The sequence below is a fragment of the Panicum virgatum genome, chromosome 9N, assembly GCF_016808335.1.
Source record: "Panicum virgatum strain AP13 chromosome 9N, P.virgatum_v5, whole genome shotgun sequence".
NCBI classification, from domain to species: Eukaryota; Viridiplantae; Streptophyta; class Magnoliopsida; order Poales; family Poaceae; genus Panicum; species Panicum virgatum.
The window spans coordinates 9,337,574-9,355,388 of record NC_053153.1 but is presented as its reverse complement, the minus strand read 5'-3'; the positions used below and the strand labels follow the sequence as shown (position 1 = coordinate 9,355,388).

The window sequence follows — 17,815 nt, the reverse complement described above, 5'->3', positions numbered from 1 at the left end:
CGATGTGACGGGTACTGTACAAAATTTTTTGAGAACTAAACAGGGCCTAAACTTGTCCTACATTCTCATCAGGTCCATATGGTTCTAAAATACATTATTTATTATTTAGAAAAAAACTTTTGTAAATTGTTTCATTTTTTTGGATTTCAAATTGGTGGCGAGATGAAGGAGGAGGAGACAGCAGGGCTGAGTTGGCCTGTCACGGGGCCAAAAGTGGCAAATATGTAGGATACTGAACTAGTTACGAGGCAAATCTTTTAGCTCTATCCTAACGGTGCAAATAAAGAGATGACATTGGTAAGGACAGCAAATATGAGCGCGTTTAGTTACCAAATTGTTTTGGGCAAAAAAATTTGGCAGTTTTTTCCAACACTAATTACGAGTATCAAACATAGATTAATTATAAAACTAATTACACGGATGGACGAAAAATCGCGAGGTGAATCTATTAAGTCTAATGAATCCGTCATTAGAGGCTGTTTACTGTAGCACGACACTGTTTAATTATTATATAATTAGGTTCATTAAATTTGTCTCGCAATTTCACCTAGGGATCATGGAATGCGTTTTGTTAGTTACCTATATTTAATACTTATAATTAGTAGTTAAATGTTCGAAGTTAAAAATCTAGAGGGCCTAAATAAGCTCCGCCGTCGCATGGTCCGCTGGACCCGCCACACCACACCCCGCCCACCATGCGGATGCGGCGCTTCCTCTCCGTTCCCTTTCGCCGCGGTCTGTCCTCCGCCGCCACCGCCGAGCCCAGCCTGGCCTCCTCCGCGGAACACGCGTATCGCCTCCTCCGCCGCCACCACTCCGACCCGCAGAGGCTCGCAGCCGCGCTGTCCGCCTCGGGCCTCGACCCCACCTCGCCACACCTCCTCGACGCCGTCCTCCGCCGCTGCGGCGCCGCCTCTTCCCTCGCTCTGCACTTCTTCCACTGGTGCTCCCCGTCGCTGCCCTCGCCGCTCCCGTCCTCCCTCGCGCTCCTCGCTAAGTCCTTCTCCCGCGCCTCCTCCCCGCCGTCCCCGTCCCTCCTCGCGCCGCTCCCCTCCCAGCTCATCGGCCCCTCCCTCCTCTGCCCCGTCCTCCGCCGTCTGCCGCAACCGCGCCTCCTGCCGTTTGCGCTCTCGCTACTCTCCGCCCGCCCTGACCACGATCACCCCGCCCTCTTCCTCTCCCTCCTCGAGTCCCTCTCCAAGGCTGGCCACGTCGCCACCGCCGAGCAGCTTGTCGAGGAGTTCCAGCCCCGGATTACGCTTTCGCTCCGCCACTACACGGCTCTGCTTTACGGGTGGTGCCGCCTGGGCAAGCTCGACGAGGCCAAGCACGTGCTGGCTCGCATGAAGGCTGCGGATGTCGCCCTCGACGTTGTCGCCTTCAACACCCTGCTCGCCGGCTTCGTAGCGGACGGGAGATTCGAGGACGCGTTCGAGCTGGCGCGGGAGATGGAGCGGCGTGGCTGCCCGCCGAACGCGGTGTCGTACACCACCCTGATGCAGGGGCTTGGCGCGAGGGGGAGAGTCGATGAGGCCATGCGGGTGTTTGTGGAAATGCGGAGGAAGGGATGCACGCCTGATGCTGTCACTTATGGCACACTGGTTAGCGCATTTTGCAAGACTGGCAAGATATCCCAGGGGTATGAGTTCTTGGACGCCATGTCAAGGGAAGGCCTGCGGGTGGATGCTGCCGTGTACCATGGGTTCTTTATAGCGCATGAGAAGAAGGAACAGCTCGAGGAGTGCTTGGAACTGATGGAGAGGATGAGGGAGTGCCGGTGTCCGCCAGATCTCAAGATATACAATGTGGTGATTCGGTTGGCCTGCAAGCTTGGGGAGACCAAGCAGGCTATGGCATTGTGGAATGAGATGGAAAATGGAGGTCTCAGTCCTGGGGTCGATACATTTGCTATCATGGTCAGTGGGCTTGTTGGGCAGGGGGCACTGATTGAGGCGTGCAGTTATTTTAAGGACATGGCTGGGCGGGGGCTCTTCGTTGCACCACAATATGGAGTGCTGAAGGACCTCCTCAATGCGCTGGTCAGAGATGAGAAACTTGAGCTTGCAAAGGATGTTTGGGAATGTATTGTTAGCAAAGGCTGTGAGCTTAACGTGAGTGCATGGACCATCTGGATCCATGCATTGTACGCTAAGAAACATGTCAAGGAGGCCTGCTTGTATTGCATAGACATGCTCGAGGCAGGCCTGATGCCACAGCCTGACACATTTGCGAAGCTGATGAAGGGATTGAAAAAGCTCTACAACCGTCAGATTGCAGCTGAAATCACTGAGAAGGTGAGGAAGATGGCTGAGGAGAGACATGTTAGCTTTAAGATGTATAAGAGACGTGGGGTGAGGGATCTTGAAGAGAAACCTAAAGCAAAGAGAAGGAGAGGACAGAAAAAGAGTCGCCGTAGGCAGTCTGGTCATGGTCAGTCTAGTAGGAATGCTGAGCTTTTGGATGCTTCCGATGAAGAGGAATTTTCTGGCTAAGTTAAAATAGAATTGTAGAGGGCAATGCATCTCTGCTTTGTTGAATTGTTCCAGGGATTTATGGACTTACAAAGCAATAAAGAAGGAAAAGCTGGTTATAGTACCTGATCAATGCAGTATCCTTATGCCAAAGATGTATCAGGTTTGCAGTCTTCTGCCAAGATCCAAGTGGTATCTTGATTATGTCTGAAGTTCATGGTCCACTATCTGTCGTCATGCAGATATTTGGAGGATTACTGACCCATAGGAGGTAATTGTTTTTATCCTGCCTACATATGACTATTGTCATACACAACACAAATGAAAATTTTAGTTCAGGTGTTCTATTGTTGGTTCAGTAGAAAGTTATGGTGACTCATTATCTGATTTTGCATAATCTGTTAGCATGTAGTAATCCACTTATAAAGACTTCTGAATCAAAGGATAAAATGCTTATTTATGCCGAAACTTGTGATTATATGGTAGCATTGATATTGATACCGTCCCACCTGTGTATGTTTTAGAATTTTCTTTGTTATTATTGATCAGCTTCAGTTAACAAAAGAACCTATGTCTAATTATAAATGAAACTGCAGGGATGTGATTCATAGTAGCTTCCCTTCATAGATTTGGCAACCAGGAGTTGCAGCTGGCAACTGCATTTGATGTTGCAGAATTCAGCTGGAAGGTATGAAAAAAGAAGCAGGTATTTAAAATGGTATGGAATGGACAAACTGTTTTCACTAGTTCGGGAACTCAAGTTTTCTTTTTGATCTTGCATCTTATAGTGCTCCAGCATATTCTGATTCTTTGAAAATCAAACTTGGTGGAGTAATGTTGGGAAGACAGCTGTTCTGGAAAAGGAAGATAGTAGGCTTTTAGAATGGATGAGGTTGGAATGCTATAATCTGACGATGTATGCTATGAATGGCAAGAAGATGCTCTTAGTTTTGCTGCAAGATGGATGCTCTGAGTTGATGCATCCTTGTAAGTTGCAACTACTGCTATCGGACCACTTAGCTGAAGAAGACGTTCAAGTTCACTAATATTTTTTTTCTGAGCATGAAGCACACATGAAATGTGAAGAGAAACAGCCGATGCAAGGTGCGACCTGCAAATTTGGATTATCGCTCAAGTTAATATGGGAATGGCACTACTCAAGCTGCAGTAGCGGCCATTGAGGTTGAGTAACATGTTCCCCATTCTGCATCCTACTCAGAACATGTTCCCCCCCAACGGTGCTCGTTTAAGGGCATGTTATTCTTCTGCGTACAGGTCTAATACCACCAGAGGCACTTCAACTGGCAATCTGGCATGAATCGAAGATGCTGGGGGTATGAAGTGGTGCCCTGCTACATCATTTGATGAATTATTCCTCTTGATTTACTTGCTAATACCCATTACTTTTGCAAGCTTATCTAATGCAATTAGGTAAGGAACAGTCACGGTGACGATTCAGGCTTTAAACCCTATTCATGACCACCTGCGTTATAATGTCCTTTCTGATCACTTGGGTTTGGTGAGGAAATATGCACGAGTTAAGCTGGGGTGCTCATGTTCTACCATTTTAAACCCTTCCAACGGTGGTACTGGCTCATATCCCCTGTGTCCATAGTTTTTCTTGATGCTTTTTAGATGAACTGTTGATGCCCTTTTTATACTTTCGTAGCTAATCTTGATGGCCTTTTGTCCTCAATAAATCTTGATGGCTTTTACTCTCTTTGTTATGCTAACAAAAAAATGACGTTTCAATATCTTCCTTTGGATAATATAGGGAGTTTTCTCTTCTTTTTTGGTTGGAGGGTTTTATTACCACCCGGTTTAGAAAAAAAACAAGCCAAAGTAACTGCATAGAGGTATAATTGTGAAAACAATACCTAGATAATGATAATCTAGAACGTAGGAGTAATCTCTTTCATTTTTAACAGCTTGATTGCTGATGGATCAGGAACGTTAGTAGTTCGTCTGCCGCATGGAAGTGGTTCCTCTACACTAACTGCATGGGGACTGATCTCTCGCTGACGTGTGGATCCAACTGCCGTCGGGCGTCGGCCCATATCGTCCTTTCGCCTTCGCCTTGAGACAGAACTGTGAGGACTCCAAAATCCGAATCCCCTGCAGTCCTGCACCAGTGCACCCCCCCGGAGACATATCCTATGCAATCGGCTTACCTGTGCAATCATGCAATCCGCGAATACGAAGCATCCGATCTCAATCCAACGATCGCTGCTATTTTGCACTTAAATCCCCCCACCTCATCAGTTCTGCTCCTGTTCGCGACGCGCAGAGGACTTCTCGGCTTCCTCGCCGGTATTGCCTTTCCCGCGCCAAATCCAGAGCAGGTAGAAGAGAAGCTCCGGAACGCAGCGATGTGGTGCGGGGCCCGCGCACCCGCGCGCCATCCCAACCACCGGCCGGCGAGCGAGGATGGAGCAGAGGAGGGGGCGTTGCGGCCCCACGGCTCGCCATGGCCGCGGAGGACTCTGCCAGCGTCGTCGCCATGGGAGAGGGAGGGAGGGCAGACGGGCGCCGCCGTCCACGCGAGGCTCCGCCGTCGGAGCCCACGAGGAGGCGCGGCGGATGGAGCAGGGCGCTCGAGCAGCCCGGCCGCCCCGGCGCCGCCTTGCAGGCCTGCCCCGCCCCGGGACAGCAGCCCCGCCGCCGCCGCAGCGCCACGCCGCGCCACCGACGGTGGCGGAGGGCCGCGCCGCCACCGGAGGCCATGGACGCCGCCGCGCGCCTGGATCCGGAGGCCAAGTCCATCGTGCCGCACCGCCAAGGCCACCGTGCCGAGCCGCCATGGCCACGGGCGGCAGGGGCGGAGCGCGGAGGCCACCAGATGGGGAGGGAGGAGGAGGCCGCCTCGCCTCGCCATGGCCGCCGCGGAGGAGGTCCTCGCCGCCAGCTGCAGGGCGCGCGTGCCGAGCTCGCCGCCAGCTACAGGGCGCCACTCCTGTTCGAGCCCGCCGCCGCGCGCCTGCTCCGCAGCCTGCCCGCGAGCGCCGGCGTGGGCCACGCCGCCATAGCGTCTGCGCGTGCGTCGCCGCCGCGGCCCCCGCACACACCCGCCGCTGGCTCGCCGCCGCGGTGCGCAGGCTGCCGCGGTCTCTGACGCGCACCAGCCGTCGCGCGCCGGCCGTCGCCCGCGCGAGAGGGAAGGGAGAGGGAGGGGCGCGCCTGGCCGGATCCCGGGCGTGGCTCCTCGGCCCGGCCACCGGCAGAGGGAGGAGGGGGAGGGAAGAGGGAGGAGGAGGGGGCCGGCCCCACTGGCGCGGCAAGGAGGCCGAGGAGGAGCAGATCCGGCCGCTTCCGCCGAGCTCGAGGCGGCCGGCGCGGGGCCATCGATGCGAGAAGTCCTCCGCGCGTCACGAACCGGAGTGGAGCGATACCTGGGGTACGGTTTAACGATTCGATATCATCGAGGGGGTGTTTAGTAAGTATTCAAAGAGAAGATTGCTGATGAGGTGGGGGGTTTAAGTGCAAAATAACAGCGACCGTTGGATTGAGATCGGATACTTCATATTCGCGGATTGCACGATTGCACAGCTAGGCCGATTGCATAGGATATGTTCTCCCCCCACCCCACACCGGCCGAAAATTTGAAATTCTTTTTGCTTCTCTCTTGGCTGGCCTCGGACCCCCGAGCCCCCGCGATGGCGGATCCGCCGCCTGTGCTCACGCTCCTCGTGCAGAAGGGCCCCTGCAAGGGGGAGACCCGGCGGGGCCGCGCCGGCGCGGCGCTCCGTGTCGGCCGCGTCGTCAAGGGTAACCACCTCGCCGTGCGCGACGCGGGCGCTTCGCAGAGCCACCTCTCCGTCGAGTTCCTCGCGCCGCCCGCGGCGCGCTGGGCCGTCACCGACCTCGAGTCCTCCAACGGCACCCTCCTCAACGGGGCGCCCCTCGTGCCCACCGTCCCCGCGCCGCTCTCCGACGGGGACCTCATCAAGATCGGGGAGACCACCGTGCTGTCCGTCTCCATCTCGGCCGATGAGGACCTGCGACCACCCCACGCGATGACTAGGCGGTCCGCGCGCAACGCAGCGGCGTTGGAGGAGGAACAGGGTCCCGCGGTGACGCGCAGGGCCGGACGGAAGAAGGCTGCTGCGGCGGCGGCTCCCGAAGCAGAGAAGGAAGAAGCTGCAGTTCCGACGCGCCGCGGCGGGCGGAAGAAGGCCACGGAGCCTCCTGATTCAGAGAAGGAAGTGAAGGAGGAAGCTGCAGTTCCAAAGCGCCGAGGTGGGCGGAAGAAGGCCACGGAGACCCCTCAAGTGGAGAAGGAAGAAGAAGAGGAGGAAGCGGCAGTGCCGCGCCGTGGCCGGCCGAGGAAGGCTGCAGCGCCGGCCGCCCTTCCGCCACAGCCGCAAAGTACGAGGTCAACAAGAGCTGCTGCTAGGAGAGGTGATGCGGTGGGGAGTGGAAACGATGAGGGGAAGGTGGAGGGGACCGGACGGGGGCCAGGATGGGTTACAAGGGCAAGTGCAAGGAAGGCCACGCATGCTGTTCCTGAGGATGACGAAGAGGGAGAGGTGCCTGTGATTAGGGATCAGGTAGGGAATCCTCCAAGGGCGACAGGTCCTAAGGGTGGTGAAGAGAAGGATACGGTTGAAACCAGAGATGTAACTTCAAATACATCAGAGGAGGTGCCGGTGGCTGGGAGAGGACGCACAGAGAGTAGCAGAGGCAGAAGAAAGGCTACAAGGGCAAGCACAAGGAAGGCAGATGATGCTATTATTGAGGAGGATGCTGAAAAGGAGCGAGAGGAAAGTAATATGGCTGATGGCAGAGAATGCAGCGGCAGTCCACAGAGGTTGATGGCAGCGAATGATGGTGGTGAGGAGGATAAGGTGCCAACTGGGGACAGCAAGTTGGATAGAACCTCAAAGGCATCCATGGAGGATGAGAAGATGGTGTATGTGGAGGAGGATGCACCATTGGCTCCAAAAGGGCAGACAGGAAGGGCAATAGAGGGGAGGGTCAATGCTCCTGCCAACAACGATGGCATGGAGGAAAGGGAGGGGAAGGATTCAAGCAAGGGTGGGGAAAATGAAGTTGATCGTGAGTTGAGGGAAAGAATGTTGCCGGGATCAAAGCTGGATGGTGTTGGAGAAGAGGAAGAGAATGACAAGAGGGAAGCTATTGGTGGCAGTGGGGAGGAAGGGCTTGTGGAGGAGCGGACTGGGATAAGCAGCTTAGAGAATATGACATTAGGGGAGTGGTTTGTTCGGATCGAGAAATACCTTCTAGCAAAGAACGAGGAGGCTGCTGAAAAAGCAATAGCTGAAGTGCAAGAGAAACATCGGCGTTTTTGCGAGCATCTTAAAACGCTCGAGAAGAGTTCTGATCCTTCCTGAGATCCATGGTAAGCTCAGCAGAATCAAGCAATTTGGGCATACTGCAGTTAAAATGTTTTTGTGAGGAACCTAGAAAACTTGTGACCAAGTCTTTTAGGGTTTTGCCCTATAGCGAATGCTGATTCTAATTAGATACGTTCATTTATTGCCGATTCCATTCTTGGCCATTTTCTAGCAAATGACTTGTTTGCGAGTGCCACTTAGTTGGTAATTTTGATTCTTCAAATATGTAAAGAGAACTGTGCTGCAGTATAGGCAAAGTGAAAAATTGATTCTGCTTATTCAGTTCATTCCTAGAATCTACTTACTTATGTATTGCTGCAAAATCATGTTGTTTGGCACATATTCTCGTTAAATCTGTGAAAAGAGCTGAGATATTTTTTGAAAGATAAAAAGAGCTTAGATATAAGCTGTGTGAAACAAGGCTATACTATAATTCTTCAGGGACTTCTTTTGTCCATGCTTACTTTTTGTTTTTCTTGTTATACCTTATACTAAAACTATGTGTTTGCATTACTGACAAATTATGGGCCTGTGTGCTGTGGTTTCATGAAAGTCATGGTGCACAGTTCACCTGTAATTTTGGCTTCTGCCTTACCCTTAGGTATGCTGAGTATCTAATTAACAAGAACCATTTAGTGTATTTTTTTTTAAATAACCATTCTTTTTTTGAAGGGTAAAAGAACCATTCGGTGTAAAAGAATATAGCAAATTCTTTTAGGGTATTACACATTCATAATTGGCGACCTCTGAGTGATTCCACAAGAATTAGAATGCTCAATTTTTTAATCATTGTTTTCTTTTGGTGATCCTGCCCTAGAACTAGTAGATTTACTTTCTAATAACTAATAGATTGCTTATTTGGCTATTATCCACAACTTGCTTAAGCCTTATCCACAACTTGCTTAAGCCTGCCACGTTTTCTGCAGGATGATCTGGAACTACTTTGGTCAATCTAACATTGGGTGATTTGGTGACACCCGGATATCACAATGAAGACAACATTTTGCTGAAGTGTCGCAAACTGTAGGATTGTGTTGTAGCCACCATTAGCGAGGTGGTGATTGTGGAATTTGTTTGTTCCAGAGTCCAGACTTAGCAGTTGCCTGGTAATATTCGTGAATGTGGTGAGAATGTAGTACTAGTATTTATTTTTTCTCGAATAGTACTAGTGTAACAGCCCAAAATTTCAAATATAAATAAAATTAAATAAATCAATAAATCAATGCTTGATTTGGTTTTTATTTGGCTCTTCTCATACTTTATGCATTAATAACCCTCCTCGAGCATGTTTAAAAATGTTGCTAAAAGATGAGTGGTAAAATAATTCTCAAACTTTTACATACAAATCCTAAAATACTAAATAAATCCTGGTGAGCTTCTCAATGTTTTTGAACAAATTTGGTTTGAGTTTGAATCTTGATTTGAATCTTTTTTTAAAAGGAAAGAGCTCACCTCGGCTTGGGCCAAAACCCAGCCGGCCCACCCTGCCGCACAGCCCGTTCGGCCGCCACCTCTCCTCCTTCCCGCGGCGCCCTGCTCACCCGAGCGCCCACACGTCAGCGCCGCCGGCGTCGACGTCGTCCTCATCTCCTCCGCGCCGCGCGCTGGCTGCCTTAACTCCGCCTCGCTGCCGTCCTCGCCACCTAGCTGCGTCGCTTGAAGCAAAGGACGACGAGCTGGCAAGAGCATTCAATCCCAGGGACAAGCGCTTCGGAGCTAGACGCCAAGCTGAACTGCTCATCGGCTGCCCAACCCCTTCTTCCCTCTCCGTCGGCAGAGCGAGCAACACAGCTAATAACACACATGCACGCACATGCAAATAACAGCATAGCCTACCTGCGGAACCACGGCCGAGCTGCCCCGTGCTCTCGCCGCGACGCGAGCTAGCTGTAGCTGGTCATCGCGAACGCGAACACACGATTGGCCTTGTCAAGCCTACCTACGGAACCACGGCCGCTCTGCCCCGTGCTCTCGCCGCGGGCGGGCACGTCACGAACCGGCCATGCCGGGCACCGTGCGCATGCGTGCTGCCGGAGGACATTGCGCTTGCCGCTGTTCTTGCACACCCCGGGGCACAATCCAAGTCGCCGCAAACCAGGTGATGTTGGACACCGAGAGCGCAAGGCTACACATGCCCATACACCCGAGGCAAAGAGCTCTAATTAAGGATGCAAGTGGCCGTTTTCCTTTAGAAAAATAAAAGAGAGAATACGTTTGGATTACACTTAACCTTACGAGCTCACATCAACACGTACGTGCTTTGCACTCTTGCCGTTTTCCTTCACAAAAAATATTAATAAAAAGGAAAAATACACACACATCTTTTAAACTATTTTAAGTTTCAAACCTGCATAATTTGCCCAAATAAACTTTAAGTTAAATACTTATTTTTTTTTAGAAATTTTCTAAAATCATGCTCTATCATCTCATGGTGTTTATTTGGTTGTTTATTGCTGTTTATTTGGTTGTTTTGCATGTGTTGTCGTTTGTCCGATTTGCGTAGACGACGAGACATTCGTGACTGCGCCAGACGCCGAGCGAGACGCTGAGCTATTACTTGAGAGTTGAGAATATGAACGATCGGTAACAAGGCAAGCACTCCCTTGATCATTCTTGCTCCTATTTAAATTCCTAAGCCTACAAATATATGCATGTGATGATGATTTTATGAGTCCAAATGTCATTTTATGTGGGGTAGACACGTCCTATTTTAATGCATTTACCTTTCTTGTTATTTATACCCTTTTTATACTTTGTTATCCTAAGGTTATGGGTTATTTGCGTAGTTTAGAGTCACATGCTTAGTTGGCTTAGTATTTTGTGCAGTAGTTAATTAGCATCACATGGGTTGGTGTCTTTTAAAGAAAATATATATTTATATGGTTATTATTAAAGGATAAAAAATTTATGGTAGACGCGGGTGAATATATGGTCTAGCGGTTTTGATGGTATGAGGGTGAAGGAAAATAATATGGATGATAAAATGGATGGAAAAAAATGGATTATGGACATGTCTTGGTCCCATATGCGTTTCCGGCGCATTTAAGGTTTTACTCACACATGTCAAATTAAGGACCGGTAATTGGCACTATTCTAGCCAAGTATTACAGTGCAACCATACGGCTAAATGGGCACTGAGCTTAGCTTATTAAGTCAGTTGGGCCCGAGAGGATGCTACCGCCCGAGTACTCGAGGAGTTCGTCGGTGTCGGGGTAGCTAACCCGGACAGATGTACGGAGCTGAGAAACTCCTACAATCTGTCGAGTAGCATATTTTGGGTCCGGTTGATGTAACGGCTTTGTCATGTTAGCTTGCCGACACATCTAAGGAATTGTGTATATGCGCGCTGATCACGCGCTAGCATCAAAGTGAAACATGACGTATGGGTAAAGTGTACAACCTCTGCAGAGTGTAAAACTATTCGAATAGCCGTGCTCACGGTCACGAGCGCTTGAGCTAGTCGCCGGTTTTAGAACTTTTGATTTGAAAGTTGGTATGAGAATTGTTTGTTAACATTTGCACCGGTTCAAAGGTTGTGGACCGATATAAATGGTCAAAGAATAGTGAAATGGGAAATGGGGAGTCATGATTGGTAAAGTCGGTCTAATTTATATAAAATAAAATATTTTCAAAATTACGCGTATAAAGATACACCCAAATATAATGCAGCCTAGTGCTAGTGAACCTGTCAACCTTCCTTGATTAACCATGTATGTATTATAAGATTTTTGATATACACCCGAAGTCTTGCGAGTACAAAATTGTACTCATCCTTGTTGCTAAAATTTTAAAATCCAGAGTTCGAAGAAGAGCCGTCTCTGTTCAGTTCCTTGCCGAAGGATGCGGGTTTTCGACGTTGATTCTTTCTAGGACTAACTCCCAGTCAGTTGCCTGTGGAAATGGTGAGGCATACTATTGTAGGATGGAAGTCCTATATTTCTATTTGCTTCTGCTGCAAATTATATATGCTCTGATTAAATTTTAATATTACTAACTAGTTTTGAGTGCAGTTGTGATATCGGTGCTGTTGTGCGTACTTGCGGACTGATCATGGGACAAGTACAGTAAAGCACAACGGGAACCTGGGTATTTGTACGCCTGGGGGCCCACAACTAGTATGTATAAAGCAGTAGAATTGGACTTCCATGTAATTCACCATTGCATTCAGTAGGGTTGCTTCTGTTAAGCATGTTCTATTATGATAGTTAACTGTAATATATCCTGTTGTTTTGGATATCTGGACGATGTTGCATGGACCGGAGTTTGAAAAACAACTAGAGGTAGTCATAATTCTTCTCTGGGTTCCCTCCTTTTTTTCTGTTCTGTTTCCACCTGTGATTGATACAAATCTGTCATTTGTATAATTGCACAGGTTGCTCCTCTTATCCGTTTGACACTGAACTTAATCTGCATCTGCACTTGCTGTCTTCCTCTCGCCTGATTGCGTGTCATTCAGTGCAAGAAAAATGCGTAGCCTTGTTTCTAGACTGGAATTTTCTCCTTCTGCCTGATAAACTGATAACGGGGCTTGTTGTTCACCACAAGAAACATCTGTACGACTGTACCTTGTTTTCTAGACCAGTCAAACGTTCGTTACTATACTTTGGCTGGTCCGTTTTTACATTTGCCTGGAGGACCAGCGCGACCTCTGGAAATACACTGGTTCTAACAGTGTAAACACCCTTAACGCTACTCTTCTTCTCCTAGCTTAAATGACAAAGCGGTGCTTCCACAATTTCTTCAAAAAAAATACTGGTTCTAAATTCTGATGCATCACTATGATCTAGTGCGTCTGATGATCACGTTTCAGTCCAAATATAGGATCCCTGACCTGCTGCAAGTTGCAGCCATCATCTTATTGTTAAACAAACATATTGCTGAATTTTAAAGTAGTGATCGGCGTCCTGAATTCCTGATCCCTTGTGTGCAGTATACAATTTTTTTACCTACGCAGCACCAAATACAACATACAAATACATGGGCTAGTTCACGAGACCCATTAGTAACAAATGAACAGTCTGCTTGCAAATTGATTTTCAGGAACAGCTGGTACATGGGTCTTCTTGAAAAACAAATACATCCCAGAGCACGCAGGGATGGTCACTGGAGGCCATGTACAGAATGAAGTGTTCGGTCATTGAGAGCACACAGTTCACATTCTGCTGCGCCAAAAGCAATACCCCATTCTGCAGGTTACAGAAACTACAATGTTCAATCTAAAAATCTAAGGCCTCCAGTCAGTAAATTCTTCTAGCCTTAGTAAAGAAAAGAAGCTCGGTGTCGATCATCGTTTCCTCTTGCCACGCATTTTTGATTCGCTCTTCAGGTTACCAGTGGTTGGTAACTTGGACCCAATTGCCGAGCTCCATAGTGCTCTCTCCACATCTGAGGGTGTGAAACTTTCTTCTCCTATGGTCAGTTCCTTCAGGGCAAACAGAAATATCAGCAAAATGGCAATCAAGTACAGTATATGTATAAATACAAATTGTACTTTTTATCCAATCCTCGGCTGATACTTATATGAGCCTACAATCTACATTTGAAATGACACCTAACTGAACTTGTATTATGTGGGCCAAAGTTAGCACTGCAGAGGCTGCATGACCTGCAAAATGCTTTACTCCTATCGCCCTAGTGTGCCAACTGGAGCAGGGAATAGAAAGATAAACAAGCAGGTGAAAAATGCCGTGTCACCCTGGTGCACGCCCTGAAAATTTATCTGCACAATGTTCTCTAATTTATTTGATGTTAGCATTTGCAGGTCGTCAAATTGCAGAACCGTGCTGCTGTTATTCATACAGGTACAGTGGGATCCTTTCTAGTAACATTCCATTAATGTAGAAATATATGTTCAATAATAGTCTAATAGTTGTAGTTTCTGAATACCAAGCCTTAAAGAAAGCACAATCAGCTACGTATTCCAGTTTGTCCAGACCGAGAGGGGTTAACACTTAACACACCCCAAGTATAGTTATGTAATCTGCTCAATTTTTTCGATATTGGTAGAATGGAACATTGACTAGGATATTCTAGTTATGTCCAAACTCAGTGATCACTACACGAAAACATTAATCAGCTGCGAATTTTTGCAGCCACCAGGGCAAAGGTACAGTTTGTGTCAAGCTAAACACTTCAAATGACCAGACGAAGACGTTAACTTTGCAACATTGACACATTGTTAGCAACTATGCGATTTGTTATATCAACGGGATAAACTATACCTTTGCTTTTGCCTGCAATTTGTCAGCAAATGCAAGGTACTGCTTCAGCGTGTACTCCTTTGCATTGCCCAAGGCCGCTACCATCGCCTGCACATAGTCCATCCAAGGTCCCAGCATTACATTGCAGTCAACCCGCAAAGAGATGCAGAGAAATGTAAAGACATTTTGTACAATAAACCCACCTCGTCGGACATGAACGGTGCGACATCCGGCGCGTAGGCGGCGAGCACGGCGGACGCAGTGGCGGGGCCGACGCCCTTGAGCACGGTGAGCTCGGTGATGGCCCTGCTGATGTGAGGAACCGCCCAAGTTAAACCCATTTAATCGGGTCATCATCCATTGATTCACCTAATTAAAGGAGAATAACCCCGCTAGTCTTTGAGATGCGTCCTGAACATGCCCAGGATGATACACCTCTTTGCACAACTTGAGAACACCATCACATACAAGCATATCCATACATAGAAGTCTCTTACATAAATAGATTCAAGTAACTACATTATAAGTTCAGAGTTTTGCAGCGAAAATATTTAATTATGTCTCTACGGATACAACCCAGAAGAGAACACTATATGGAGATAGTGCTCTACTTCAACCACTGGCCTTTAGCTCTCATCCGCTCCACCGTCCACGGGGTAGAAGTACCCAAAGATGGGCTCCTGCTGAGGCTCACCTGCATCAACTTAACGGCAGCACCGTGAGTACAAAGCAAGCTTATTAAAACGATAAAACGACGAAACGAATAGAGGGTAGATTTAAACGAAACGATGGACGTTTTAACGTTTAAACGGACGTTTTAACGTTTAAACGGACGTTTCACAAGGACGTTTTCTCGTGAAAACGTCGTTTTCACGTCGTGAAAACGTCGTTTTAATAACAGGGGTACAAAGAGTACTCCGCAGGGCTTATCCAACAAGGGTCTAAAACCCGACTTCAAGGAGGATGCATTTGGCTAGTAGCAAGGAAATTGGCAAGGTAATTAATTTTGCATAAAATCATTTGATAAAGTTATGATAAGCAAAAGACTTCTATCCTATTAGCAATACACCAATCAAATTGCATAAAGTAAAGATGATCATCATGTGAGCAAGTCCAATTTTCCATGAACTTCAGTCGGTAACTCTACACCCGAAGTCAAATACAAGAACTTGCTCCTTAACCATGGAGCCCGGCTATCGCAATAGACGAAAAACCCTGCAGAGGGGTACAACTTTCCCACACGAGAAGCAAGCCCAACGCCCATACCCTTGGCCTAGGATAAGGGTTGAATCATGCCCTCAACCTTTCGCATAACCACACTCGACTATGAACGAACGGTCGGAATGGTTAGATGCACCGCACGACGGCCGATCACACCTCAACCAACCCCGCACCGAATCCGGTCAAGGCAAAGTGTGACTTATGGTAATTGGCTTACCATTCCCATAATTTGGTATGCGGTCTATACGCATAAGTGCTCAAGTATCAAAGCGATGGGGGTCACGGGCCTTAATCAACCCAAGCAAACACTAAGCCAAGTGAGTTCCATCTCACTTGACCTTACCATACATGCTCAAGTCCGCATCATATTACAAGTTGTTCAACTTTTAAGAATTAAGCAAGCAACCTATTGCTCGTGGGTGGTGGTGACCTTGCCACCTCCCGATTTCTACCGGAACTAAGCATGAATAAGCAATTAAATCGGGACGCCTACACAAGCATACTCACCTAAAAGGATTTATTCTAAATCAAGGAAGGTAATGCATAAGATAGGAGCTAAGCAAACATTTATACCATAGACTTATGCACAAATAAGACTCAAATATTTTAATTGATCCAAAACAGGGTAAAAAGATGCTTGGGTGCCTGCCTTGGTTCACCAAAGAAGTGTCGTCGACGACGGACTCCGGCTCGGTCTCAACCTCCACTTGAGTTGGCGCTTCGGTCTCTACACGAGTGCAATAATACTTGATAAATAAATATGCCATGAATGAGTTGCAAAAGACATGGGATGACACATTAATTATTTAGATAATTAATTTAATTGTCTTGGGGGTAAAACATAATTTTAGTTGATTCTTGACATCATAATGAAGCTAACAAAATTTATTTCACATTATTCTGAGCTATATGCAATTTTATATGAATTATACAAGATGAGACATGCAAATGCATCAAAACAGAAAAGCTGATTGGGCTGTTACAGTAACCGCGGACCGTCCGCCCTTGAGGCCCGGACCGTCCGACGGTGAAATTCGAGACGGGTTCCAGAAAAGGTTTGGTTCTGTGTAATTATCAAAAAATATACTGCGGACCGTTCGGTACAGTACCGCGGCCCGTCCGCCGTACAAAGTCAGATTGGGTTCCAGAAACATACCGTTTCTGAGTGGGATTTGGAAATGAACTGCGGACCGTCCGCGGGTGAAGGGCGGACCGTCCGCCGTTCAACGGACTGGAAAACAACTTTCTGCGATGTTTTTGGTGGTTTCGGTATGCAAGTGGCGGACCGTCCGCCGGGTTCGAGCGGACCGTCCGCAAGAACTCAGAGACGCACCGGCGAGACCGCCGGCGACAAGTCCGGCCACGGCTTTGGTCGGGGTTTGTTCCTAAAGGCTTCTAGGAGTGTCTAGGACTCATTCCAAGGGATGGATTTGATGAGAACCAATATTTGGAAGCTCTAGACCAACAATGGTGAAGAAATCCAAAATAAAACCCTAGAACTCAAACCCTAGAGAAGAGAGGATGATTCGGGAAGGAAGAGAGCTCACCGGCGATGGCTAGGACTCCTGTGAGGTGCCACAAGTTGGAGTAGAGCGGCCTCAGGGAAGCTTGAGCTCGGGTTTGACCTTCTCCTTGAAGTAGAGGAAGAAGAATTTGGGAAAACTTGGGGGAAACTTCGATCCAGGAGAAGAAGATGATGGCTAGGCGGTGGAGCTCGGCGACGACGACCTCCGACGAAGCTCCGGTGAGGGTAGAGGCTCTAAATGGGAAAGGAGCTATGGGGGCTCCCCCATGGCGCCTAGGAGAGGAGAGGGGTTGGGTTGGGGAAGAAATGGATAAGGAGAGAGAAGAAAGGAGGCTCTGTTCGGGATAAAAATGAGTTGGACGAATAGGGGCGGACCGTTCGCCCATAACTCGCGGACAGTCCGCGAGAGCGGGCTGTTACAGCTGAGGTCGGGCAACGCCGCGAACGCCTTGCGCGATGCCGACTCCACCATAGCGTCGTCCAAGCCCTTGACGAAATCCATCAGCCTCGGCCTGGCCACAAGAGCCCAACCAATCGTCGGTACTAACATGCTTCTGAAGAAATTTCAGGAACAAGGACCGGACCACGCTCTGGGATCCGAAACTTCGAACGCAAAGCGGCGGGAAGGAAGAAGCTAGGAACAAGCATGAGAGTTCGAGACCGGCGGACGGACCGACCTCCACTTGCCGCGGGAGAGCTTCCACTGGAGGAGGCGCGCCAGCTCGGGCTTGGCGATGAAGGGGTCCGGATCGCGGCCGCGCAGGAGGGCCGGGAGGTCGTTGCGGTAGAAGAAGTCCACGGCCACAAGGTCGGGCTTGTCCAGGGCTTCGAGCCGGCGGTCGTACGCGGCCAGCGCCGCGCGCCAAGCCGCCGCGTCGCCGCTCGCGAAGTCCACCGTCTCCGCCATCGTCCGCTCGGCACGGTCGGGCCGGGGGAGAAATGGGTCGTTGAACCCATGAAACAACTAAACCGGCCGGTTTCCCGAAAACCAGCTATTTTCTGGTTCTGGATTCCTAAACCCTAAACCCTCCATCGCACCGTTGC

General features: G+C 48.9%; 2 protein-coding genes and 1 long non-coding RNA gene across 11 annotated transcripts; 2 read left to right on the top strand and 1 right to left on the bottom strand.

The window, feature by feature from the left end:
• The first annotated feature begins 655 nt into the window (after positions 1 to 655).
• Positions 656 to 9,049, top strand: LOC120689623 (ABC transporter F family member 4-like). Of its 9 annotated transcripts, XR_005681370.1 has the most exons (6): positions 656 to 2,742; positions 3,068 to 3,159; positions 3,260 to 3,458; positions 3,540 to 3,653; positions 3,747 to 4,057; positions 8,752 to 9,049. XR_005681370.1 is itself a non-coding variant. In XM_039971978.1 (2 exons), the coding sequence occupies exon 1, from the start codon at positions 6,125 to 6,127 to the stop codon at positions 7,820 to 7,822; it is 1,698 nt and encodes a 565-aa protein (XP_039827912.1). In that variant the 5' UTR covers positions 6,064 to 6,124; the 3' UTR covers positions 7,823 to 7,830; positions 8,752 to 9,049. The 9 variants fall into 9 exon arrangements, 1 of the variants encoding a protein (XP_039827912.1); XR_005681365.1 differs by having other exon boundaries at positions 3,260 to 3,653; positions 3,747 to 4,561; XR_005681368.1 differs by having other exon boundaries at positions 681 to 2,742; positions 3,068 to 3,177; positions 3,260 to 3,653; positions 3,747 to 4,561.
• Positions 9,050 to 9,741: 692 nt separating this feature from the next.
• On the top strand, positions 9,742 to 12,226 carry LOC120687287. Its single transcript, XR_005680687.1, has 2 exons — positions 9,742 to 11,727; positions 11,824 to 12,226. It is a non-coding gene; the product is annotated as an uncharacterized LOC120687287 (long non-coding RNA).
• Positions 12,227 to 12,824: 598 nt separating this feature from the next.
• Positions 12,825 to 17,709, bottom strand: LOC120687286. The gene is made up of 5 exons (XM_039969270.1): positions 17,449 to 17,709; positions 17,161 to 17,283; positions 14,229 to 14,331; positions 14,047 to 14,133; positions 12,825 to 13,247 (listed from the first exon to the last, which is right to left on the bottom strand). Exons 1-5 carry the CDS (start codon positions 17,676 to 17,678, stop codon positions 13,110 to 13,112), a joined length of 681 nt encoding a protein of 226 aa, XP_039825204.1. The 5' UTR covers positions 17,679 to 17,709; the 3' UTR covers positions 12,825 to 13,109.
• Positions 17,710 to 17,815: the final 106 nt, after the last annotated feature.